This window comes from Podarcis raffonei, chromosome 4 (assembly GCF_027172205.1).
Source record: "Podarcis raffonei isolate rPodRaf1 chromosome 4, rPodRaf1.pri, whole genome shotgun sequence".
NCBI lineage: Eukaryota > Metazoa > Chordata > Lepidosauria > Squamata > Lacertidae > Podarcis > Podarcis raffonei.
In genome coordinates this window covers 76,489,138-76,516,550 of record NC_070605.1, presented here as the reverse complement: position 1 = coordinate 76,516,550, position 27,413 = coordinate 76,489,138, and the positions used below count along the sequence as shown (strand labels likewise).

The window sequence follows — 27,413 nt, the reverse complement described above, 5'->3', positions numbered from 1 at the left end:
GAGCGGCCCAATCAGCCGGCGCAGCGATCGATGGAAGGTTGCAACGCGCGGCTGCCGTCCAATCAGCGAGCGGCGCGGCTTTCCAAAGGCGGGCGCGAACGGGCGCTACGTCTAGAGCCCGGCTTCTAAAATAAACAGCGGAGGAACCAGCGGCGCGCGCGGAGCGGCTCGGGACGCCTGTGCGCAGCGGGATGGCCGAGCATTTCCCCGGCGGCTGTAGTAACATATACCGGCCCATTACTCAGTGGTAGGTGTCCTCAGCACCACCACGACCTCATTTCCTGGAGGTAGAGGCGTCTCTTTATCAGCAGCCCTACTGCTTTTTAGCCCCGCCAGCTGCGAGTGCTGCCTGCTGCTCATTGCAGGAGCAGCAGCTGAAGGGAAAGCCGAGCTGCTTGGCTCTGGGGTGGGCGGACAGAAAGCGAGCGACCTGATAAATGACGTGTCAGGAGGAGGAAATTGGTGAATAAGTTTGTTCCTCACCCATTGCCGGATTTACGTATAAGCTAAACAAGCTACAGCTTAGGGCCCCACTTTCTTGGGGGCTCAAAAAAAAAAATTAAAGGGGGAAAAAACACAACTGCATGTACATTTCCAAAATATAAGTTAAATAAAATAAAACCTACATACAGCAACAGTGTTTTGTGTTGTATAGGCTCCTATGATGTAAGTAATGGGCCCCCCCTGCTTTGCCTAAAATATCTCTGCTTTGCACATTTCTATATATAGGGGGCCTACATTCTGCATGCATAAATAACCATTTAGCATATATTCAACACAAAAAACAACGATGTTGAGAGAGGACAGCTGGACATGTAAAGGGCCATATTACCTTCAGTAGCTTAGGGCCTCATCAAACCTAAATCTGGCCCTGCCCCACCCCACCCAAAAAATAAGTTTCAAGAGACTGCGCAGTGCAGTATTACAGCTGCCTCTAGACCGTTGTATTGTGCAGCTCAGAATCTGCATGCTTTGATGAGGGGTAGCATCTCTCTAAAGTCCTGGGCAAAAGTCTCTCTCCCAGCCCAACCTTGAGATGCTGTGCTCTGCCAATGAGCTTGTGGCCCTTCCCTCACAATACATTTGCAAACACGGATTTTGTCACAGTGTTTCCTGAAGGGGCATTTCGCTGCATTTAAAACAAAAAACAAAAACACCTAACACAATTTGCCATCTGGTTCAGTGTTCCCACCAGCTCCAGAAGTTGGAAATAATTGTGCTGTTTGTTTTGGTTGTTGAATAGTTAGCCCTCAAATGGCATCCTTCAAACCTGTTTTTAATGACACCCATGCTATTGTGTAATACCTTTGATTGGGCATAAGCTGAGAGCAAAAGTGTGATGTCTGAGGAAACCAGCTTGTTAAACCAAAGTGGGTTTTGGTCTGGTCAGTGTCTGAATGGGAGATGCCACAAGTTCCATGATGGGGAAAAGGTGGGCTATATATATATATATATTCGTTTATTTATTAAATAGCGTTTTTCTGTTTTTGGTGTGAGGTATGGTTAGTCTGAATTGTGTGCAGATTACTGGGTAAGAAGCATAAGAAGAGAGAGCCATTCTGGATTAGCCCCGAATATAGCATTTTGTTCCCCCCAATAGCTGACCAGACGATCTAGCATGCATAAATATACCGTATTTTTCGCCCCATAGGACGCACCTAGGTTTTTTTGGGGGGGGAAATAAAGGGAAAAAATTTGATTTCCCCCCCAGACACGGGGCTGGAGCAGGGGAAGCCCGAGCTTCCCCCGACCCCAGCCCCCAGAACAGCCTGCTATCCGCAAGCCTAGGGAGCCGTACCGGTCTCCCCAGGCTTGCGGAGAGCTGTGCGAAGCCCGGTCGCGCTCTTCAGCGCGCCCCAGGCTTCAGAATGCAGGCAGCTCCGCGCAAGCTTTGGCAGCCTGGCGCGAAGCCGTGCTGGGCTCCAGAGGGTTGCGCGGAGCTGCGCCAAGCCCATAGCTGTCAAGTGTCCCTTATTTGAAGGGACAGTTCCTTATTCCAGTGCCATGTCCCGCTGCTGTCCCTTATTGATGGATGTCCCTTAAATGTCCCTTAAATGATGTCCCTTAAATTTCAAAGGAAGCAGCTCCTCTCCCTCCCTCCCTGCCAGCCAGGGAGGAGGGAGGCTCCAACTGTGTTGCTTCGCTGTGTTGCTCACCCACTAAGAAGTCTAAGAACGACTGGGGGGTGGAGCTTGCATGCCTTGTGTGTGGCTAGTTAATGCAAGCTGAGAGGGTTTTTGAATGCTGGACGCCATTTTGTTGCACGTTCTGCTGCAAACTTTGCAGTGCAAAGCCAGGCCGGGGAGCCTTGTGGTCCATGTGATTCAGATTCTATTCAGTTTAACCTCTGGTTACAAAGTTGGTTGGACAGTGTTCTCGAAGCTACCAGCATGAGTATGACCAGACTGCAGGAGGACAGGAAGACTGGAGTGCCTGTAACAGGTGAGGCCGCAGGTCCCTTATTTTCAAATCTGTAAGTTGACAGCTATGGCCAAGCCTGGGAGTGCAGGCAGCTCCGCACAACCTTTGGGAGCCCGGCGCGAAGCCGCGCCGGGCTCCGGAGGGTTGCGCGGAGCTGCGCCGAGCCCCAGAGTGCAGGCAGCTCCGCGCAACCCTCGGGAGCCCGACACGGCTTCGCGCCGGGCTCCCTAGGGTTGCGCAGAGCTTCCTGAAGCCTGGAGAGTGAGAGGGGTCGGTGCATGCTGTATTCGCCCCATAGGACACACACACATTTCCCCTTCATTTTTGGAAGGGAAAACGTGCTTCCTATAGGGTGAAAAATACGGTATGTATTTACTACATTTTAATGCCACGTAACAACTGAAGTTCTGTAGGCAAAATGAAGGTTAAATGATTAAAACAGATTGAAATAAAATGAAATAATAAAATATAAAAGCGTTAAAATAGCTGCAGAATGCAACCAAAGTGAAACCCACAACCTTGAGATATGGAGACACTGTATTCAAACAATTAACAATTTTATGGAATTCAATTTTGTTTCACAAAACGCTTTGTAAACCCAGGAATTCCAAGTTATAATTTTATTTTACCTGCTGCAAACCTTCTGTCCTTCAAAGTAAACATGGCAACCCGCATCTTCTGAACATAAATAGGCATAACATTTGTTTCCTCTTGGTTCTTTTCCCCCCTCCAAGGATAGCAGACAATTTCTTTGTATGCGAAGGATGCAGTGTGCCACGTTGTCTGCTGTACGAAATGTATGTGGAGAACTGCAGACAGGAGGCCCAGACTCAAGTAAATCCAGCTACATTTGGAAAGGTATACACAGTGTGCTGCTGCTACCTTAAAATGCTATCGGTTTCGGATGGAACTGTACCAGTTTCTGCTCCATTAGAAGCTTTGGGCTCTGGGAGCTGATTTTAGTAGAACTACTATTCATTTGTTATAGAGATGCAGTGGTGTTATATTTGTACATACTTATCAAACAAATCTTCCCTTCTGTTCAGTAATCACTTGGTATTGTATATCGTGTTGAGACATGTGCAGGACACTCCTATTCATAATTGCTCAGTACAGCTCATTTCAATGGGAATTAACTCCCTATTAAATCTGCATACAATGGCAGCCTTAGATTCAAATTAGACCCAGTGGGCGATTCAACATGGTGGTTTTAATATGTGTTCCACTCACAACTGCTGTGAGACGTACACAATGTATATTTGAGTAAACATTCGTATTTCTGGATATAAACTGTCAAGTGAAAAATGGCATGAGGCTGCTGTCCTAAACACACATTCCTGGGAGGTCTTAATGTGGCTTACTTCTGAGTAGATGATGTGTACTGAGGAATGCACTATAAAACATGTAAAATATTCCAGATAGATTGACAGAATGTGGGAAATTACTAGCTGTTCAGTTCAGTAAATACCAGGTGAGTACATCACCTGGTGATAACTAGAAAATGGGTTGAAAATGTTCTGAGATGATACAGGAAGCACACAAATATTTTACCAGTGTGACTAACTTTTCTGTGCATTTCTTTTAAGCTTGTTCGGTTAGTGTTCCCAGACTTAGGAACCAGAAGACTGGGCACAAGGGGAAGTGCAAGGTACATTATCATTTCATTTGTATTAATTGAAGATTTAGAAGCTATCAGAAAAGTCTATAGTCAGCTGCTTATTTGTGCATTTAAGAGTTCACAGGTACTGTAATATGGAAGGTGAACTTTCATGCAAAACCATGGTAGCAACATCTGTAAACAGTGAAATATATTCACAGTAAGGTAAAGGTAAAGGGACCCCTGACCATTAGGTCCAGTCGTGGCCGACTCTGGGGTTGCGGCGCTCATCTCGCTTTATTGGCCGAGGGAGCCGGCATACAGCTTCCGGGTCATGTGGCCAGCATGACTAAGCCGCTTCTGGCGAACCAGAGCAGCGCACGGAAATACTGTTTACCTTCCCGCCAGAGCGGTACCTATTTATCTACTTGCACTTTGACTTGCTTTCGAACTGCTAGGTTGGCAGGAGCAGGGACCGAGCAATGGGAGCTCACCCCATCGCGGGGATTTGCACCGCCGACCTTCTGATCGGCAAGTCCTAGGCTCTGTGGTTTAACCCACAGCGCCACCCGCGTCCCTTTATTCACAGAGAAATCTTCAACTCCCTCCCTCTTCTGTATCTCTTTCCCTTAAATGTTCTGTGGGTGTTAAATCATTTCCCCCGTCAATCCCCGAGTCTCTCTCTGCCTAGTTTATTGTACTCTTTTCTCCAATTTCTTCGCATCTAAGATCCCTGTCTCTGTTCCTCGCTTCCCCAGCTGTTCTCACAGTCCTTGACCTCCTGGCTTCTTTTCCTTTCTGAAAACAGCACACCTGTTCTCTTCCCCTCCAGGCAGTGTGTGTGCATTCACACTAAATTCAATTTTTACTTTCCTTATAGGAGCTGCAGTTTGTTAATATTCTGCCGGTGGCAGTTGACTACTGAATGGTGCTAATGTTCATAAATATTCTAAGATGGAACAGAAGGATCAGTCAATGCTTGTGGTTTTTAAACCACCCACCCTCATGTGACATTAGTCTATAGGCAGAATTAAATTTATCACTAATTGGCAGAGCTTCACATTGGAAAACATGGTGATCTTTAGAGCAGTTTTCATATGATTATCGGAGAGAAACTATTTGCTTTAAGTCAAATTGCAGCATATAAAAATCTGGCCTGTAGCTTAGTGCTTCTCAAGCATTTTGAAGTGGGACCCACCTTTAATTTTATTTTTCCTCCCTCTTCAAAACACATTGAAGAATATCTCATCAGGAGTCAACACTGCACAAGTTTATATTTTATATCAATTTTTAATGACGACATAGGTATATAGCCAATGTAGTGTCTTCCAGATGCTGTTGGTTTGTTGTTGTTGTTGTTTAGTCGTGTCCGACTCTTCGTGACCCCATGGACCAGAGCACACCAGGCACTTCTGTCTTCCACTGCCTCCCGCAGTTTGGTCAGACTCATGTTTGTAGCTTCGAGAACACTGTCCAACCATCTCGTCCTCTGTCGTCCCCTTCTCCTTGTGCCCTCCATCTTTCCCAACATCAGGGTCTTTTCCAGGGAGTCTTCTCTTCTCATGAGGGGGCCAAAGTATTGGAGCCTCAGCTTCACAATCTGTCCTTCCAGTGAGCACTCAGGGCTAATTTCCTTAATAATGGATGCATTTGATCTTCTTGCAGTCCATGGGACTCTCAAGAGTCTCCTCCAGCAATGCTGTTGGTTACAACTCCCATTATCACTGACCATTGGACATGCTTCCTGGGGCTGTTTTGTTTATTTATTTCCACTTGTTAATTGCTTCCTATGAGACATCGCAAAATCATTTAACACTGGAAACCTCAACAGTGAAAACATATATAAAACACTTGACACAGTTCTGTATATAAAAACAATTTCAAGTCCAAGACAGATGGGGACAAAAGTTTCCCTTAAAAGGCTTGCTGAAAGAGGAAGGCATCAAAACGACAATACAGTAGGTGGGAGGGTGGCTGTCTGATACAAAACTGAAGAATAGATTACACCACTCTAGAAGCCCAGTTCCTTTGTCCTGCAGAACAAGCCCTCCTGATGAGATGTTATCTGCAGTTGACATTCTCCTGCAGAGCACAGTGATCAGTCGGGTTACATAAGGAGTGATAGGGTCTTTTAGGTTTCCAGGTCCCAAACTGCATAGGGAATTGTGCACCACTACCAGCACTTTGAACTTAGCCCAGTAGGCAATTAGCTCCCAGTGTAATTCTTTCAGCAGCAATGTAACATAATGGTGATCGTTTGCTCCAGTGAGCAGCCACATCCCTGCATTTCAAAGCTGCAGCTTCTGGGTCAACATCAGGGGCTGCTCTACAACTGATGGGAGTTGTATTCTAAAACATCAGAGTACATACATTGGCCACCCATATTCTAGGCAGTATAGGAATAGAATAGAATTTAAGCTGTGACATAGAGCAACAATGGGGAAACTGTGCCCTCCAGATGTTGTTGGAATTCATCCCTCATCAACCCCAACCAGCATTGACCAGCAGCCAGGGAGGTTCACAGTTGTAGTCCAATAACATCTGAAATGCCACAGGTTCCCCACTCTTGGCATAAATGGAAGGAGCTTATTTATTTAATGGGGTCACCCAGTAGGAAGGGTGTGCTGTCTGCCTGATGAAGGAAGGAAGGAAGAACCTAAGACCTGTGTAAATGGGGCAAGGGAGCATGTCATTCATTGTGCAACCAAGGCATAAGCAAACTCCGACCCTCCAGATGTTTGGGACTAAAATTCCCATCATCCCTAGCTAACAGATCCAGTGGTCAGGGATGATGGGAATTGTAGTCCCAAACATCTGGAGGGCCAGAGTTTGCCTATGCCTGGTGCAACCCAACAGGACCCACAGTTTTGGTTGCACTGGCTTAGTTGATTATCAACAAGGTTGTACATAGCATATTAGGTGGTTAAAGGTGTCACAGGAAGTATTCCATTTATTTATATATTTTGTGTCAGGGAACTGACATCGGAGCGAGAGGCGAAGGGGAGGCTCCCAGATGATGCTGGCGAAGGACCCAGCAGCAGGGGGAGAAACAGCTCAGTAGAGGGGGAAGCAAATCAGCGCAACACCAGGGATAAAGGGGGGCAGATGGGGGAATCGGAGAGAGGGCTCCAGGACTCTTCACTGGACATCAGTGAGGAGAGCACAGGTCCTCTGCTACCCACTCCCTCCCTGCTCAGAAGACTCCCGCGCAGTGAGAGGAGGAGGAGACTGGGTGTCAAACAGCTTTTATGTTGGAAGAGGTTTAAGAAACGCCCACTGACGGATTCTGCCAGCGACTGAGGCAGCCACGATGAGAAGGGCTGTGCAGTCAGAAAGGTTTAACAAGGCAAATTAGCCTAGAGAGGCGCCAGTTTACACACGAGTAACTCATACCCATTACATTTTGAATCTCTGACAGATATTTACAGATCATGGCTGAGAGTTCGCCACGCAACTGGCCTCTTCATTAATCTCTTAAATTTGTCTGTTATTCTTCAGGTATCATTATGATGGAATACAGATAAAGAAGAGCTCGCCCTTCTATGCCTACTATTGCTATCTTTTGGCTGAGAAAAGGGAGAACAGGTTTGGTTCTTAAATCTGTTTCATGACAAAATGTGGGTACGAATAGCTGAAATTGTATTTCCAGTGAATTTACGCCAGTTGGTTGGATAATGATAACCCTGGCACTTTGAGGATTGGGGGTCCCAGTTTGCTGTGTAGTTGCAACAGAAGCTGTAAAACAGTATGGGATTAAGAGTCTCATGCTGTACCAACTGAGCTATCCCAGTGTGATCTTGTTATTCACAAAATGTCTTGGTCGAATCCCAGGTCTAATGGGTGACATTTAGTTTTAAGGTCAACAAATAAGAAGAACCAAGCTTGCAAGGGTCAGCTGGTTTAACTGAGACCGTTTAATGAAGTCCCAGGCAAGAGGACTTCAGATAGCTTTCCAGTTACTGATTCAGCTATTTGAACAGCTGAGGGATCAGAGTGGGACCCTCTTTGCTAATTAACTCAAATTTTGGATGCCCATTGTTGAGCAAACAGAATATATTTGCAAGCTCTAGTTGTCAGTTATAACCTGTTTGAGCAAGATTCGGTTCGTCAGCTTTTACTCTTAAATGTCAAAACTACTGCTGCCAAGTTCTGATTAAACTTAAAATCAGATTTGTCGCACATTGCTCACACACACACACACACACACACACACACATCTTCTGCAATGAGCTACACATCACAGTAGAAGGATGCAGGTGCCTATATATGGATGAAGTGTGGGTTTAAAAAATTGCTTCAAAATGATCCACTTAACTGAGTTGTGCAGCATGGAGATTCTGCCTGGAGACTAAATCATATATTCTACATTCATATTACACAAGGGGGGTGGGGAGGAAACAAGTTACTTGTGAAAATTCGTGGGGTTGAATCCAAATGTGTGTTTCCACTAGCAAAAAGCAATTTCTGCTCTTGGAATGATTGTTTTGAATTAGTGATAGATGAAAAAGGTGACCCCAAATCTGGAGGGTGAGCAATGAATTTGAGGGAAATTGAACCTGGGACATACTGGGTATGGTTTTAAATTGGGGAAATAAACTAATTTAAGATGACTTTGTCCAGATGATTTGGAGGTAATGAATGGGGGATAATTTAAGGGGAGTTGAATTGCTTTGGAGGATAATGTACTGGGAAATTAATGGGGGATACATGAATTGAAGAGAAATTAGTTTGGTGTGAACTGCAGTGGAGTGCAAATTCATTGGAAAATTTTGCCTGGGCTGATTAGGGTGGGAAATTAGTTGTCTTGCCTACTGTGATGTTTCTACATATAAATTAGCATAGGCAGATTTGTTCCTGTGGTCCTATGCAGCTTTAAGTATGTAGCCAGGCACCTGCAAGGTGTTTTACGAAAGTCAGCAAACGTATTAAAATACCAGTCTTAAGAATTTCATTTCATTTATTCATTAATTAAATTTCTATCTCGCCCTTCCTCCTAAAGGAGCCCGGGGCAGCCACAAAAACAGATAACAGCCATCACAATGAAATAATGCCATTAAAATGTAGCAAAATAAAAAATGAGCTGGAAAAAATGAGCATATAGTCTTGGGTAGCCTGTGGAAAAATAACTTTAACCATGATGGGGATGTGCAGTGTAACCTGACATGACTCACAGCTAGTTACTGGTTCCATCCATTTTCCTTGTTGGGGTAGGCATTGCTATATAACACCCACTCAATTTAGGGCCCCTCCGTATGTCGTTTTTATTGTGAATTCATGATTATTCATGCTCATGGTGCTATTGGAGTGGTTATAAATGAGCCCACTTTCAGAAGTGTTTGTGCCTGCAAACATCTCGGGCTTCAGTTGACTTGCTACAGTGCAAGAGTCCCTTTCCGTATGGCAGTGATCACAGCGCAGTCACAGGCCGAAGCCATTCCTGCCTCACCACAGGCCGCATCCCTGGTTTGGAGACAGAAATCCGGAAAGGATTTATATGGGAAGACACAAATATGCATTGGGAAGCATCACAGGGCAACTAACAAAGGGTCCCTCCAGGCTGGTGGTTTATTGTGGCTGTATTCTGCAAGCTGTTCTTGACAAAATAATAAGCGGAGCAAGGCATGCCATGTAAACAGCTCTGTCCAACAGAGAGGAACAGCAAGAGGGCTGTTGCCACCCGCCAGCATCTGCCACCTGAGGCGGTTGCCTTACTTGGCCTGTGATAGGGTGGGCTTTGCCTGTTTCCCAAAGCCCCCAGTGTGGTGTGGCGGAAGGTTGTGTGTGTGTGTGCTGACAGGGAAGAAGCAGCCAATGGGTCTTAGGGATGCATGTGAGGGAATGTGGGTGACGGAAGGAATCACGGAGTCCACGGAGGCACATGCCCTCACAGTGACTTTCGGAGGTGAAGCATGGTGTGAGCATGCTCCTCTAGCTTTCTCCTCAGACTCAGGAGGAAACAAACATAACACGTCACACAAATTTCCTCACACAAGGCAGCAGGGAGAGGCCATTGCAGGGTGATCACTGGACTCAGAGGGCATGTTCTCTGTGAGCCCTGCTCCCTCATCCCTGCTTGTAAAAGCGTGATCCTTTTTCCATCTCTTTAGTTCTCTCATTCGACTCAGACTGTAAGCACTCTGAGGCAAAAAAAAAATGGTTTGTTTTGTTCAGTTCTCTAGGATATTCTGAGCACCGTCGGGATGGATGTTTGCTAGTGTTCTGTGACTGCATATGGCAAGCTTCAAGCAGGTGCTCATGTTTAGGGTGCTGACATCACCGAACAGAGGGATGAGCTCTCCTGCTTCCCTGTTTCTAGGCAGCAGCTGCAGCCACGAGACCATGCGTACAGCTCAATTGGCTCTTGAGGAGGAGCAGGATGGCGGCCTGAGAGCTGACAAGCTATGCCAGCCAGCCTATTGAGAGAGACCACCATCCGTGCGTGTTGCTATAGTAACAACATTCGATTGGGTGGAGTGCTCTTCCCAGAGAAGCAGGGGCTGGGAATTCTCAGGAAACGTATTACTACACTCCCGGCAGTTTATCCTAGAATTCAAGTCAAGCTGCTCCAAGGCCTTATTAAAAAGAAAGAAAGCAAAGTCCGAGTCTTGAAAACCTGGTTTTTCAATAAGTGTTGCCCGCAAAGCAAATTATACCCAGCTTGCCAGGTGTGCCAACTTGAATAAAATATTGGGGGGGCAGGTAAGCCCCACCTTGCGTAATGGATCACAAGATGCGGCACACTCACACCATTTGAATGTCAATGCCCATCAACTTGGGGGAGCAGTGGCCCCTCAAATATTTTATTTAGGGCGTCCGAATGAACCTCGGCCCCTATGTGTTGTCTCCTATGCAGATTGTACAACCTATTATCCAGCGCTATTTTTCTAGAACAAGAGGTGCCAGAACTGACCATGAACAACTCCCTTGTTCTCATATAATGGCAATGGCGCCTACCTGAGAGGTGCCAGAACTGAATTCTGGTGAGCTCCAGCTGCAAAAAAAAGCTGTGCTATTATCCACCAAGCTGAATACAGCCTGCTGGTTATGTATGGAACCCCAATGGAAGCAGCTGTTTGCTGGCACTGCAAAAACAGGATGGTGGTTAAAAACTTGGCAGGCTGTAATAGAGGAGTACTGGAGTGCCTTTGTCACCAGTTGTGCAGGCCTTCTTTAAGACTGATTGATTGCGGCCAAATTTGTTTTCTTTTTTGTTTCTTGCTTAAATAATTCTTGCTGTATCGAATACTACTTGGGGACCAAGCATAATAAATCTTAACAGCTCTGGCATTTGCCACCCTTTAGAACTGCGCCCTCAAGTTCTTTTTTTTTTTTTTATATTTCAGATACCTTAGAATTCTTTTTTTTTTTAATATTTTTTATTAAACAGTTTTTATAACCACACAAACATAACATAAAAACAATAAATACATAAACAAACAGAAACAAAACAAAAAACAAGTACCATTTCATATCTTAATTTCTTATACCTTTCTTCCCCGACTTCCTCATGCCTCCCTTTTCTGTATTCCAGATTCTAATCAATTACTCAGCAAATCTTCCCTTATTTTACTTTAAATTTAAGCTAATCTTCCTTATTCTCCTTGTCTTAACCATTGCTAATAGTAACCATTTACTTTTCAGTCCAACATCATTCTAACTTTCATTAATTTTGTAATATTTCTTTAGATAGTCCTTGAACTTTTTCCATTCTTCTTCCGCTGCTTCTCTTCCCTGGTTTCGGATTCTGCTCGTCATTTCTGCCAAGCCCATGTAGTCAATCACCTTCATCTGCCATTCTTCCAGTGTGGGTAAATCCTGTGTCTTCCAGTACTTTGCAATGAGTATTCTAGCTGCTGTTGTAGCATACATAAAGAAAGTTATATCCGTCTTTAACACCCCTTGGCCGACAATACCCAAGAGAAAGGCCTCTGGTTTCTTAGGGAAGGTATATTTAAATACCTTTTTAAGTTCATTATAGATCATTTCCCAGAATGCCTTAATCTTCGGGCACGTCCACCAAAGGTGAAAAAATGTGCCTTCCTTTTCTTTACATTTCCAACATTTATTATCAGGCAAATGGTAAATCTTTGCAAGCTTGACTGGGGTTATGTACCACCTATAGATCATTTTCATAATATTTTCTCTTAAGGCATTACATGCCGTGAATTTCATCCCGGTGGTCCACAACTTTTCCCAATCAGCAAACAAAATATTGTGACCAATGTCCTGAGCCCATTTAATCATAGTTGATTTAACCGTTTCATCTTGTGTATTCCATTTCAGCAGCAAATTGTACATTTTTGACAAATTCTTAGTACTGGATTCTAACAATTCAGTCTCCAATTTTGATTTTTCCACCTGGAAGCCAATTTTACTGTCCAATTTAAACACTTCATTTATTTGGTGATAGTGCAACCAATCTCTCACCTTCCCTTTTAATTTCTCAAAACTCTGCAATCTCAGTTTGTCCCCTTCCTTTTCCAGAATTTCCCAATATCTTGGCCACTTCGACTCCATATTTAACTTTTTAACTGCCTTAGCTTCCATTGGCGACAGCCACCTTGGAGTTTTGTTTTCCAGCAAATCTTTATATCTGACCCAGACATTTAATAGTGCTTTTCTGACAATATGGTTTTTAAAACTTTTATGTGCTTTAACCTTGTCATACCACAAATATGCATGCCACCCAAAAATATTGTTAAAACCTTCCAAATCCAAAATGTCTGTATTTTCAAGAAGTAGCCAATCTTTTAGCCAGCAAAAAGCTGCCGCTTCATAGTACAGTTTAAAGTCTGGCAGGGCAAACCCCCCTCTTTCCTTTGAATCCGTTAATATCTTAAATTTAATTCTGGGCTTCTTGCCCTGCCAGACAAATTTAGATATATCTTTTTGCCACTTCTTGAAACAGTCCATTTTATCCATTATTTGTAATGCTTGAAACAAAAACAACATTCTTGGCAATACATTCATTTTTATAACTGCAATTCGACCTAACAAGGAAAGCTTCAAGTTTGACCAAATTTCTAAATCTTTTTTCACTTCTGTCCAAGTTTTTTCATAATTATCTTTAAATAGGTTCACGTTCTTAGCTGTCATATTTATACCCAAATATTTCACTTTTTTAACCACAGTCAACCCTGCGCCCTCAAGTTCTTAGAAGTTCACAGTTAGCCAGGGATCAGAAAACCAGTGACCCTTGAGCTGTGCTTAGAGTCCCAACTCCCACCAGCCCCAGACAGGATGGCTTCTTAATGGTCAGGGATGCTGGGAATTGTAGCAGCAAGCCGAAAAAGCTCGTGCACTCCCAACGTTTCACCAAATACATACATACATACATACATACATACATACACGTTTGTGTCTGTTTTCATAACATGGATCACTCACTTCCACTGTGTATTTCTACATGTTGCAGCAACATTCATTTGATTTGTAGCAGTCCCGTCCTCTGCTAGCTTAAAAGCCAAGTGGGCGACTTTTCTTTTTGTTAACGTTGAACAATGAAACCATAACCCTCGTGCTACAATGCTAACTTGCTTCGGGAGCTGCGGTGTGTGAAATGGTAGGCTGCGTTTAGTGCCATGGTATCCAACTAAACAGTTCTGCTAGCACAAACACTTTGGGTTGTACAGTGACACTCACTCTCCTCTCTCTATGTGCCCCCATGTACCCCCTAAGTAAATTCTGGACGTTCCCCCAACTCAGACATAGGGGAAATATGAGGAGAAGAGAGGGAGGTAAAGTTCTGTTGCTCACTCCAAAGTCTTTATGTTACTGGAACTGTTTGTTTGGCTATCACCCTGTGCTTATGCCATTTATATGAATGTGCTCCAGACAAGATGGAACCACCATCCCACAGAGCTTTGAGTTATAAATAGCTGAATCCTGAAGGATGACAGCTCTAGCACGCTAACAAAATGTTAACAAGGCGTTTCCCCAAAGGCAAAAATAGGAAGAGGATTTATTGTTTGATAGGTACTAGAAAACAGAGGCTGTCCCTGGTCAGTAGGGGCCAAGGTTGACCTAGCAAAATCCATGCATGAAGCTCAGAGGGTAGGTGCCACCACTTCTGTGGTGCTTTTTAGATGCTTTAAATTGTTTTGAAATACGTCTTTATTTCATTTTTAATTGCCTTGTTTTATCGGGGATAATAATAACAATTTATTATTTATACCCTGCCCATCTGGCTGGGTTTCCCCAGGGATGTGTTTGCCATGTGGGGAAGAACAGCAAAGCATAAATTTAATAGACAATAAATTAAATAACATGTCAGCAGCAAGCTCTTGAATCTGGTGAGCTAGCAAAGAGGCAGCCAGTGCAGTACTTTCAGCATGGATGAAATAGCTCAGTGCTCCTCTCAGCATCCTAGCTGCCGAATTCTGCCCTAGTTGCAGCTTCTGGACCAGGTGCAAAGGCAGCCCCACAGAGAGTACATGCCAGCCATCTAATTGTGAGGTTGTCAATGGCCAAGCTACCCATGTTAAGGAAAGAACATAGCTGTCATACTAGCTGAAGATGGTAATAGGCACCCCTTGCCACTGAGATCTCCTTGGCCTCTAGTGGCAAAGATGATTCCAGGAGCGCCCTCTGAATTATGTACCTGTTCCTTCATAAGGAGTACAACCCTGCCCCAAACAGGCAAAAAACCTAATTCCTGAACACAGGAACCACTTGCTGCCAGGGATTCAGAGAGATGGTTAGCCCATCATAACACCCAGGCATTGGTTCATACACTCGCAACCTCTCCTGATTCAGACATTGTAGAGAAATAGTTAACCAAACAGAGCTATTTCAAAGTAGGTTTTGTTGTTGTCTGTCCTACCACAGTGGGGAGGTTTGCAGTTTTGAGAATGCGGCAAATCATCAGAGCAGTGGCTGCAGAAAAGAGACAGTGAGTATTTGTTCAAAGCAGATTTAATACGAAGTGGCTACGAGCCAAGGACTGTTAAAACATCCGTCTGTGATGGATCAGTGAAATGCAACCTGCCGAGAACGCTTTTTAAAAAGCATTTTTCTTCCTGGCTATGATTCTGCTGTAGGAAGTTGGCAGGAGCCATGGCACTGAATCAGTAAGCGCATAATTAAATCCTGCATGCGAGAGACTTTAAGTGTGGTGACCCATTTCTTTGCTTGCTTCCTGGTAGGATCATTATTGTACCTCAGTCCATGTACTCTGCTGTGTTAGTCGATCTCAGGGGAGATTCTGCTGCTACCTTTAAGTACACAGCTGCATCACTTGTGAAACATAGACGCATAGAATCATAGAACCAAATACAAGAGTGTGACTTGCTGCTCATACCCTTTTAAAGGTGAAGTCAGGCGTAACAATTTTAGAGCCGTAGGTTCACTCTGAAACTGCCTCTTCTGTGTTCAGTCCAGTTGTCTCTTTTCCACTGCATGATGGAATTCGGAGTGGGGTGGGGGGATAGATTTGCAAGTTTGAAACAGAAGCTGGCTATACGCAGTGCTGATTGACTGCCCCACATCATGTTCCCAAGAAAGCTTTCTGTTCGAGCCCTGGAGCAGTTTAGCAAAGGAACAAGCAGGAGCTAGCCATACATGGGTGTGCACTGCGCAACTGACAGTGATGCCCGTGTATTTTGTGTAAGAGTATCAAACCAAGTGTGAGAATCCTTTGATCAGGCTAACGGGAATCCGAGTTGGATTACTGGATAGGAGTGGCTCTGGAAACACTCTGTAAAAGCACACTGACAGTCCAGTCCACCCAAAAAATCCTTCATGTCAAGGTTGCCCCAGATCAATGTGGCTGTTGCAAATACACACCAATGCCAAAGGACCCCACTCTGTTGTTTCCCAATATTGTGCCACCCAGTAGTAATAAACATAGTTGTAAGTGTGTGTTGTAAACTTAATAAACTGTAGTCGTTTTGCAGAAGGACCAAGAAGCAGTTGGATATCCACTTCCTGAATTCAGGAGATTTTCTTCATGGGAGCAGGAGCTAGAAAAGAAACATTCCTGTAAAATGGTATGTTTGATAGCATAACAACCCTTCCAGAGCTGAGATCAAATCAAGTGATGAGACCCTGTTGTGGCTACTGCCACCAAGGACAGCAAGGTTGTAAGAAGCAGTGACTTCTTGGTGGTAGCCCCCATATTGTGGAAATTATCCCAAAGGGAAACCTACACCCTTGTCCCTTTAAGGTTGACAAGTAAGATCTTCTATTTTTATTATCCCAAACCTCTGAGTTGCAATAGTCCACTTCTGATTATTGAATAGATTTTTGTAGGATAGGGTTGACCTGTTTGGGTCTGTTTTGTTGTAGATTGTTGCATGGTGCTTTGAGGACTGAATAAATGGAGCAATTATGAATTCTTGACCACGGTGCTTTCATGTTGCCTCGTTTTGTATATATTCCAGGTTTCTTTATTTGCTGATGCATATTGCACCCACTGCCAAGAAGTGTTGCAGAATGTAAAAAACAAGGATCTTGACCAGGTAGGTGAGATGTTTGTGTTAGGTCTCTGCGTAAGCCTTCCTTCAGATCAACCCATTCCATGTTTATTTGATAGGAAGTTCCACATAATTTCTCTGGCTGCATTTAGGCCAAAAGTGATGTGAGGTTAATGTCTTTGCCATTGCCACATAGGTTTGTTTTAGTTTTTAAAATGTAAATATCAGATGATGAGAGAGACTGATAATTATTAGGATTGCAGGAGGCAGGGAGGAGGAATTCAACTCTTTCTTTCCATGCTGTGGTCCTGAAGAAAACACCTCATCTGAAAGAGGCTTGGGCCACTCTGGCTACTGTGGGAGCAGAATGCTGGAATAGGTGGGTCTTTGGTCTGATCCAGTAGGTGGGTCTTTGGTCTGATCCAGTATGTTCTTAAGATGCTATATGCTTTGAGGGGGCAGGGAATACATTTGCTCCCAAGGAAACATGCATATATATAAGATTGTAGCCATTAAAGGAATGTCCTCCTTCCCGTAAATCTCATTACTCCAACTACTTTATCCTAAATCTCTGCTTGATTATGATGATATACAAGCAGGCAAAATAAACAGTCCTGTAACCTCTGTTTTTTCTAGATTTCATTGCTAATATTACATGCTTTAGACACCCGAGGCTTTTATTTTGCCTCCTTTTTGGAAACAATGGGGATCACTACCAATATTTTACTTCCGTCTTCTAGGCCAGTTGGATTATTTTTTTTTTAAGCCAAACATGAGTAGAGCAAGTCTTCTTCTACCCCCCCCCCCAGCCCACCACCATTATGTGGAGATGCATGTTCAGGAGCAGTGTAGCCGTTGCATTAGGGGAAGGAAGCATTCCAGAGGATTCCCAACATCTGGGAAGGCAGCAGAAGCACATGGTGGGTTCTGGGCTGAGCAAATGTCCTTAAGCTTCTTTTCCCAACAATAAATGACTTCAATGTTGCAGTGAAAATTCATTAAGTATGTGCTCCTTTAGGTGGAAGAGCTCTTCACTTCTTTCTGGAAGTCTCTGAAGCCTGACGCAATAATGTTCGTGTCCCAGGCAGATGTTTGCCAGCTGTTTCAATGCTATGACAGGCAGCTCTTCCAGGTACCACTTTTCATATATTAGACCAGAGGTTTCCAAACTTTGAATCAGACCTTCTTTGGGAGAAGTGGGGCAAAAGTGTGCAGATAAAAGTGAAGTTCTTCAACCAGATGGGCATTTCCTTGCTTCTGCAGCTAATGCATGTATGGCTTCAATGGCCCCTGGTTGACAGAGAAACCTTGTATATTCATACAGGATTTGTGGGGATGGCTGCCTTCCTAGTCCTTCATCATCTCAACCTCACTTGAGGAGAAAGAAACCCCAGAAGGGCTGCTCTCGTATTCCAATGATTGGTGCTCATTTGTGATTTTCAGACGGTGGTGTACATGGTTTTCCTCCCCATTTCAACCTCACAACAACCCTGTGAGGTAGGTTAGGCTAAGAACAGACAGTGAGTGGCCTGAGGTCACCCAGTGAGCTTCATGGCTGAGTGGAAATTTGAATCCTGGCCTCCCAGGACCTAGTCCAGCACCCTAACCACAAAGGCACACTGGCACTGAGATTTTCTGAGGAGATCTTATGAGGAGACCTTATTATGAGCCCCTTTGCTGCTTAGTGTGGCCATGTGTCCTACTTTACAGTGGAGAGTTTGAAGGAGTCCTCTACTTGAAAGCTCCTGCAAGCAGTTTCAGGTTTAACATCTAGGGCTCTGTAGTTGCCCATAATCAGTTAGCACCAAGACAGAAGACAATACAGGCACACAGGTTACCTAATCACTGTCTTCTCCATCATGGTGAGATATGTTACTTGCATTTCTATTTAAATTGTAGTCATCATTTCTAATTTTGCATCTGTACATATAAATTTGTAAGTGCAAATTTTATTCAGCTGCTTGTTGCCTTCTATATCCTCATGAAAATTCATCAGCATTTTAGTGAGAATTTCTCCTAATGACTAACACACATATTTTAGTATGTTATTGAACAATATGCGTTTTGTAGGTTATTTTCACTAACATCTTTATTTATAATACATGCATATATATTTTTGGTGAGTGTTGTGTGGTTGGAGAACTTCATTGCAAAATTCAGGTAAATGCAGATTTCTAAGGAAAGATGTGTGTTGGTTTGCATATTGTTTCAGAAGGTACTGATTTGATAGATTCAGCTTTAAATGCAAAATGGATTCTCGTCCAACCCTAGTTACAGCAAGAAACCACGCTTCTCCAAGTTTGTAATGCAGAACTGTTTGTAATGTAATGCAGAATTGTGGCTTCCACTAAAGTGAAAGCAGAAGCTTTCATTTTTCTCTTGCACATTAAAAGGGAGAGGGGGCTCACTGTGGTCATTCCTAATCTCGTAAACCTAAACCATGGTTTAAGTAATTGTCTGAACTGGGTCGCTGTATTTAATCCTCAAGAGGAAAGTAATTCCTAGTCCCTTCAGTGGTTTGGGACAATCTGTTGGGAAATAATCTGTTTTCATGTTGTGTTCATTGCATTTGCCTTTGGGTAAGAACTATCCAATACGTTTAGGAAATGGAAAAGATTCTGCTTCATGATTTTCTGGAAGATGTCTCTATACAGTACCTTAAACTGGTCAGATTATTCAGCAAAAATATTAAAAGCTGGCTGCTCGCAACTATGGAAGACCTCCCACCGTTGTTGGGCGCCTCTAAAATCAAAGGTATGTTCAAGTATTGAGGACTTGAAAAGCAGGGTCAATATTCATAGATATGAGCTGTTCAAACTGTTTAGTAATGCAGGCTGTAACACAAGTCGTTTAGAATTAAGTGGTGGTGAATCGTGATCATTTGTTTCTTCCTTTCCTCTCAGAGGTGACTTTGTTTATAAAAAGACTTCGGAGGAAGACTTACCTTGCTAACATGGCAAAGGTATGTATCCCAAAGGTGAAAGCCGAAGTCATTCGCAATGAATTAGCTGACAAAAACGTTCTGTTAGGATGGATCAGTCACAGGCCTATGTTTACAGTTGTGTTGTGTTGGTGGACATAGTGCAGTTATGAGATGCTGCCTCCTTCTGGACAGAATGTGGGATCGGTGGAGGACTTGGGCAGGTTGGTGGGGAAAGTAAGCTGTAATGCAGAGCAGTACGAAAATCATTTCCCCTGTGTTCATTGCTGAGTACAAAAGTGAAATATACTTGCAGTCAAGTGTGGATTTCATGCTCTTTATTCAGCTCATAGTAGTGAGGAATGCAAGTTCCCCTGAAATGTCTGCTTTATATCCATTATTTACACAATTGGCCCCACGTGATTGGCTAATTCCGGGATTCTCCTGTAGGCCAATCAGGTTGCGGATTAACTTCCACCTGGAGTTGGATTGGGCGGCTCCTGCAGACCAATCAGACAGCTGCATTCTGGATCCTGTTGTTCTAGAACCAATCCGACTGCTGCATTCTGAATCCTATTGTTCTAGGACCAATCATACTGCTGCATTTTGGATCCTATTCAACTCAGTACACAACACAAAGCATCATCACCGCTGCCACCGTAGAACCCCTCCAAGCCCCAATTCTGGTTCAATGCTAATAATAAAAGTGACTGTATTACCAGTTATTACCGTATTTTTCGCCCCATAGGACGCAGTTTTTCCCCTCCAAAAATGAAGGGGAAATGTGTGTGCGTCCTATGGGGCGAATGCAGGCATACACTGAAGCCTGGAGAGTGAGAGGGGTCGGTGCTCACCGACCCCTCTCGCTCTCCAGGCTTCGCGCAGATCTCCGCAAGCCATGGGAGCCCGCGCCGGGCTCCCGCGGCTTGCAGAGAGTTGCCTGCATGCCAAAGGCTGGGCGCGTTGAGCTCAGCGCGCCCAGGCTTCGCACAGCTCTCCGCAGGCATGGGAGCCCAGCGCCGGGCTCCCACAGCTTGCGTAGAGTTGCCTGTTCTGGGGGCTGGGGTCGGGGGTCGGGGGAAGCTCGGGCTTCCCCCGCCCCAGCCCCGCGCCTGGGGGGGGGAATAAAATTTTTTTCCTTTATTTCCCCCCCAAAAAACTAGGTGCGCCTTATGGGATGGTGCGTCCTATAGGGCGAAAAATGTGGTAATTGATCATGATAATGGTGATGGTATTGTGTGTTATGAGGAGGTGAGAGGGATCATCAGCAATCTGATAAGCCTGGGTTGTACCCAGTGTTAGCTGTATACTGAGATTAAACCCTTTGAAAGTGAGTGGGGTTATTGGTTTTGTTTTTGCTTTTCCCAAGACATAAATGATGTGCACTTTTTCTCTCTTCATTTACAGACCATGAGAATAGTCTTGAACAACAGCAGGAGGGTCAATGTTTTGAAATCTGACATGAACGCAATCATTACTCAGGGGTTTTCGGACATTCCTGGAAGCTCGCTGCAAATTGCATTTAGAAATGTGGATGAAATTGAAAGTGGCACAGAGCTGAAATGTAGCAGCACAGGCTCTTACTATTTTCCTATTTGATGGAGTACTTTGTTCACTTTTCCTGCTAGAATTTGATAGAGAACCTCTCCCTCTTTCCTTGATACAAAATGTTTTCCTTATGTGGATATCACATGAGGATTATTTCACAGTTTGTTCTTAGTTTCAAATGTGGATGTCCTTCTTCCAAATTCTTTTGTAACATTTGGTTTGGTTTGGACCTCTTGTTGAAGTTTTATATGACTAATAAGGTTTCTCCTCATATTAATTACAGTGGGCATGGCTGTGATGAAAGGAAGTTAGCACTTGGGAGAACTTCCTGTGCAAATTAGGGCAATTTTCATCAGAAAGTTTTCAGTTTGCTCTGGAAAGTTTTCTCATGCCCTAGAAAGTGCTCTTGTCCATTTTACCTGTATTTAGTGATTTTTTTTGAAACTGACAAGCTTGCTCTAATACTGTGTTTGCCTTTGGCGTTCTTACTAAGGAACTGACGAAATAGGAAAACTTTCATGCCACATCACTGTTGAAATTATATGTTGCTACTTGAACTAACACCCTTTGTTGTACACTAATATCAGAAGACCTAATTGATCAAAGTAGATAATATTCATGGCAAAGCTTCTTGCTTGTATGTGAATGGAGAAGTCATAATTTTATTAATGGACACAAGACATGTGTGTCTTGAATAACTGTAACCTTAGTACAGAGATGCAGTCCTACACATCAGAGTATCATATGATGCAGTCCTTTGCATCAAAGAATAACATTTTCATTGACTAAGCTTTCATGGTTTCCCTGCCTTACATTTTCATGTGACAACAACAGTTGACATGGTCCAGCCCAAGCTGGATTCAGTAGGAACACTAAGTTGATTCTTAATCTCACTCAAATGAATTGAACATAAAAAATGTTGAATTTCGGCTGCTCTGTGCACAGTATTTTTCACATATAAGAACAAACACACACTGATTGACTAAAGCCCTAGTTCTCCGTAGAGGTTGCAGTGAAGTTTGGAATCAACAGGCTGTAAAAACAAGATCCTATTTAACTAGAAGCGAATAAGAAAACATATTGTCTTCATATTATTAATAGTTGTTTTTAATATGTTTTGTCTCTGTTAAGTATAAAGAGATTTAAACTAAGGAACAGCCTTGAGCCATCTACGAGCCAGTGCATATTCACTTATTTTATAGGCTTGAATAATCTGATGTCTTCACTGGACACTTCGACAGATATTAGGGTTTTGCTAAATTGTTTGTCCTCGGACCTTGAGGCTTTCGTGATTCAGGTACAAAATTAGGCGGTCTTAGAGATACTGTGTTTATTTCACACGAGAGACGGTGATGCTCCTGAAATGAAGCTGGTGTGTGTGCATTTATATGAGAGAAAGGTGAAGGAGGGAGAATAGGGTGACCCTGCTCACTACCAGCTCTGGACTTGTCCACTTTGCCCTCCTCCCAGTGTCAATTTGGCTCCGCCCACTGCGGGCATGAGGTTCCTGGCAAGCTGATTAGCAGAAATTTAGCCCTTGGTCTGGGGAAGGTAATCCCATCCCCACTTCGTACTTTGTACAATGACCCACACACACTCTCTCTCATATGTATATATATGAGAAGTTTATACACTAGTTGAAAATAGTTGAACTGAAATATTTGTGTGCTTGGAGTGTGGGTGAGGATCAATGCTAAAATAGAGGGACCTTTCAGTATGATCTCAAACACATAAATGCAGTATCTGAAGAAGTGTAAAGGTAAAGGTAAAGGGACCCCTGACCATTAGGTCCAGTCGTGACCGACTCTGGGGTTGCGGCGCTCATCTTGCTTTATTGGCCGAGGGAGCCAGCGTACAGCTTCCGGGTCATGTGGCCAGCATGACTAAGCCGCTTCTGGCGAACCAGAGCAGCACACGGAAACGCCATTTACCTTCCGGCCGGAGCGGTCCCTATTTATCTAATTGCACTTTGACGTGCTTTCAAACTGCTAGGTTGGCAGGAGCAGGGACCGAGCAACGGGAGCTCACCCCTTCGCGGGGATTCAAACCGCCGACCTTCTGATTGGCAAGTCCTAGGCTCTGTGGTTTAACCCACAGCGCCACCCGCGTCCCACTTGAAGAAGTGTGCATGCACACGAAAGCTCATACCAATAACAAATTTAGTTGGCCTCTAAGGTGCTACTGGAAGGAGTTTTTTAATTTTGTTTCAACTACGGCAGACCAACACGGCTACCTACCGGTAGCATAAATGCAGGTATACGTTCAACCCTGTTCCCAAAGTCTCATTCACTAAAGCGGCTCCTATTTCTTTATAAGCACATCCTGATGGTATGCCAGAAACCACTAGACAGCTGTCCCAGGTCTGAAGAAATTTATCCATTGTGGAAGAAAAGTACTACATTTATATTCCCAAACACCTAATCATATCAAAAATGAACTCACTGGAGTTTAGTGGGACTTAACTCTCAGGGAGGCTGGTATAGGTTTGAAGCATTTGTCTATGCAGTCTTTGGGGCCATGTTACAATGAAATGTCTTTGTGTGACTCTTTGCAGCCAAGCAAGAATCAAGAAGAGTTCAGAAAGCTCGCTGCTAATTTCCAGCTGAGGTGGAACTTCCTCTTGACGTCTGTCAGCAGGGCAATGACCCTCTGCCACACTGAGAGCTTTGGTCAGTGATGTCCTGAGATGGTCTTTTGTAGGTCGTATTCTGCTGTAAAACATATTTGGCGGTCAAGAACTTGGGATCTTGAACAAGGAGCCTTGCACCATGAGGGCGGGACTCTCATCTAAGGAGCCACCTGCCTCAGTGTGTGCTTATGACTTGTGCGCTTGAGGCCCACGATAGAAGAGGAGTCTGCTTTCAGGTGGGGAGGGGGCCTTCATATTGCAAAAGGGCTGTGGAGATATTGCAAACAGATTGTTGATGGGTTTTGGGGGGGGCCGATCGGATTTCCCCCAGAAAGCGTAAATCCAGATTAAATGAGGAGGGTTGGCATTTGGATGGCAGCTATGTCACGTGGAGGCTTCAAAAAAAAAGCTTGCATGCGTCATAAGCACGGATCCCACAACAAATACCCCCTCTTTATTCCATGCAATTAAGAACAATATGGATTGCTCAGAGGCAGGCATGGCATAAATCAGCCTGCCATACTTCGAACCTCAATTTCTGCCTTTAATGCTGGCCCTACTACCAGTAGTAGCGCTTCCCATCCTTCTCAGACATTGTGTTGGCAGCAGTGATACTTGTTTGTTGCTGGCCTGGGCAACCAGTGTGGTGTAGTGGTTAAGAGCAGTGGACTCGTAATCTGGGGAACCGGGTTCGCGTCTCCGCTCCTCCACATGCAGCTGCTGAGTGACCTTGGGCTAGTCACACTTTTCTGAAGTCTCTCAGCCCCACTCACCTCACAGAGTGTTTGTTGTGGGGGAGGAAGGGAAAGGAGAATGTTAGCGCTTTGAGACTCCTTCGGGTAGTGATAAAGCGGGATATCAAATCCAAACTCTTCTTCTTCTTCTTCTTCCTGCCTAACCACGTTTCCCCAAAAGTAAAATAGATGCATTGTTGGGAAAGTCTAGTAACTGAACAAAGAGAGGCAGGCAACCCAGGCCATTCAATCCAGCAGGCGTTGTACATTGCTCTGTGCATATGACGGATGGTGCACATACTGTAAATGCCTGAAAGACCACCTGCTTCCCTACAGACCCTTTTGGGTGCTAAGACTGGCAGAGGGGGTAGCTCCTTACCCTTAGAAGCTTGGGGTGGCAGCCTCTAAGTGGTGGAAATTCCTACCCACAGACATGTGCCTGGCATCTTCATTATGCAACTTCCTGTGAAGGCTGAAGATGCACCTCTTGTAAACTTCCAGATGTTGTTGGACTCCAAGCCCCGTACCTGGCTATTAGCCATGCTGATTTGGGCTGCTGAGAGTTGATGTTCAACTATGTACATCTGGAGGGCATCATATTCCACATTCTTGTTGTAAACAGTAAGGCAAGAGGGAAATGAAATGCAGGAAGTACAGACAGTGATAGCTGTGTTACAGTGACCACAAAACAGCTTTGATGGTAACACGTTCTGGCACTGGTAAGCTGATTGACACATGTAGTGTGATTCAAAAACAAAACAAAGCACTTGATAAAAGATACAGATTTAGAATCTTTTAAAGAAGACTGGAAACCATTCCTAGTCTATATGTAAAATTATTTCCCATATGCAAAGACCACAGCGGGGTTTGTAGTGTAAGAAAACAGCAGAATACATTAAGAAACATGTTAGAGAGTGTGAAATTAGATAAGATGGAAACCTTAAAATGCAATTGTTCGTGATTTGAGTTATAAACGTTGATGTTGGGTGAGCGGGAAGTCACTAGTTTTGTTGAAATGGAATATAATTGTTGAGCAACAAATTACTTTCTCTATGGGAAAAAGAATAAAATATTATTACAAAACAAAACAAAAAAAAACCCAACCACTTTGTACTGGTGCAAACTTGTGCAGTTTTCATTTGAAGTTTCTTTGCTCCAGGATGACCACTTTAAAATCAGTTAAAGTCAGTCTTGGTACATCTAGACAGAGATGTTTGTAGGTGTTGGGGCACTTCGAATCCATACAACAGTCACCTGCAAAACAAAGGGAGGTTTGTTGTCAGTTCATTTACTACCCTCTGGAAATACAAATAGAGTCAGCAACTCCTCGCACTGTTACAATAGTGCTGATAAGTACTGGTAGGTTTTCTGAGATGTACTTCCTCTCTTAACTACATCTTGATTTCACCCAGAGCTCTGGGACTCACCCAACAGCTCCTCACCAGGGACCAGCTAAGAGGGAAAAAGCCCTGTTGTTGTGCAAACCATGCAGTTGTAACTCCTTCCTTTGCAAGACCTGCTTGGGGAAGTTCAAAGCAGTGGGAGAAATGGCTCTGTAGTTCTGTCCTCTGCAACTATGCAAATGTGTCCATGTACTTTTGTATGTAAAGGACAACACAATTACTCTCCGAGTGTGAGGTCACTGGTTGATTTTTAGAGCTGAGTGCCATCTCCCCATTCCTATCTCAATGCTAGCCAATGCCTTTGCCTTTTCATCTGACTAGGAAGGTCTAATAGATGGCTTCACAATTTATCCCATCTGTTTTTATTTTTTTAAAACCTAGGCTCCTGGCATTTGTTCAATTTGCTTCTGCTTGAATATGTTATTCACATACTTCAAACCCATGTGGAGGAGGAAGGAGTTGGGGCTCCATTGACGATGCCGCAGGATACCTTGGCTCTTCAACCAGTCTGTCTTCTGGACGATTTTGCTGCTGAACAGCCTGATGGCGGGGAGGCAGCACCAACTCGAATCATTCTGACCCAGAGTCAAAGCGACATTAACTTAAGTAGCATTATTCTGAAGGTCCTCAGCTGCCTAGTAGATGCTGACACAGGCAACAAGGTAAAAACCCAGTTCTTCATATTTGCTTCTGAATGAGAAGTGGAAAATCAGATTGTTGGAAATGGATGCATGCTTGAGGCATGTACACAGGGCTCTATCTGTGCTTGTGATATCTGTGAACATCAAAAGGTATTCCCAGCAGCTATGATCAAGAGTAGGTGAATTTCATTTCAGCTTTGAAGTAGGCCACCCTGGTGGGCTTTATACCAGACCATGAGGAACTTCTCATGGCCAGTGTGGTGTAGTGGTTAAGAGGGTAGTCTCGTAATCTGGGGAACGGGGTTCGCGTCTCCACTCCTCCACGTGCAGCTGCTGGGTGACCTTGGGCCAGTCACACTTCTCTGAAGTCTCTCAGCCCCACTCACCTCACAGAGTGTTTGTTGTGGGGGAGGAAGGGATTCAGCATGAATGAATGGAAAGTGCCACTAAGGAAAGTGGCAGAGCGAAAAAAGGCGCGCTTGGACGCAGAGCTTTAAAACACTGACCTGTGCCTACTGTGGGCACGGGGGAAAGGTAAGTGATAGTAAGCCCTGAGTCAATCCTGTCTTCCCACAGCAATGATAGTGATATTGCATCTTCCTTCCTTCCTTCCTTCCTTCCTTCCTTCCTTCCTTCCTTTCTTTCTTTTTTAATGTGCAGCTTATCCAGGTAGTTCTGGAAGACAAAGCATCTAAATGTTCGGTTAAAGTGAATCTTCCTGTTGGACAGGAAGCACTTGTTACTCTAAAAGATGGGCAGAAATTTATCATTCATACCTCTGACCCGCAAGAAGACTGCAGCAGTGCTTGGGAGGAAACGAAGCAGATCTGAAAGACTGTTTGACGACCATCGCAAAAAAAATGTGTTTTGTACATAGTTGATTCGAATATAGATTTAGCACAGCCCCAGTGTATATTCTGTGGAAGTAAGTAGTTTTTATGACGAGCATGCATACATTTTTAAAATTGTGTCATTTTTCTGATGTATTTTATCTGCCTAGCATGCATAGTTAATGAAATTTCCCCTTCGGTGTCTTACGTTTTATAGCTGTTGTAGGAAGTAACACTAACAATTTTGTTAAATGTAGTAAATAAATTTCAGGTGACA

At 44.0% G+C, this 27,413-nt stretch overlaps 1 protein-coding gene across 3 annotated transcripts; it reads left to right on the top strand.

Annotated features, from left to right (window-relative positions):
- The first annotated feature begins 165 nt into the window (after nt 1-165).
- Nucleotides 166-27,413, top strand: RFX8 (regulatory factor X8). Of its 3 annotated transcripts, XM_053384210.1 has the most exons (16): nt 166-247; nt 3,156-3,279; nt 4,008-4,069; nt 7,517-7,603; nt 14,846-14,909; nt 15,913-16,005; nt 16,399-16,476; nt 17,241-17,351; nt 17,450-17,563; nt 19,035-19,185; nt 19,335-19,393; nt 20,759-20,915; nt 22,102-22,196; nt 23,454-23,568; nt 26,047-26,327; nt 26,967-27,413. In XM_053384210.1, exons 1-16 carry the CDS (start codon nt 192-194, stop codon nt 27,135-27,137), a joined length of 1,818 nt encoding a protein of 605 aa, XP_053240185.1. In that variant the 5' UTR covers nt 166-191; the 3' UTR covers nt 27,138-27,413. The 3 variants fall into 3 exon arrangements, with proteins under 3 accessions (XP_053240185.1, XP_053240186.1, XP_053240188.1); XM_053384211.1 differs by lacking the exon at nt 17,241-17,351; XM_053384213.1 differs by lacking the exons at nt 3,156-3,279; nt 4,008-4,069.

Bases quoted from the DNA above. Each gene is read 5' to 3' on its own strand.
- RFX8 (XM_053384210.1), top strand. From the start codon at position 192: ATGGCCGAGCATTTCCCCGGCGGCTGTAGTAACATATACCGGCCCATT. The intron at 16,006-16,398 runs GTATGTTTGATA...TATATATTCCAG, and splicing joins AGAAACATTCCTGTAAAATG to GTTTCTTTATTTGCTGATGC. The intron at 23,569-26,046 runs GTCAGTGATGTC...TTTAAAACCTAG, and splicing joins CTGCCACACTGAGAGCTTTG to GCTCCTGGCATTTGTTCAAT.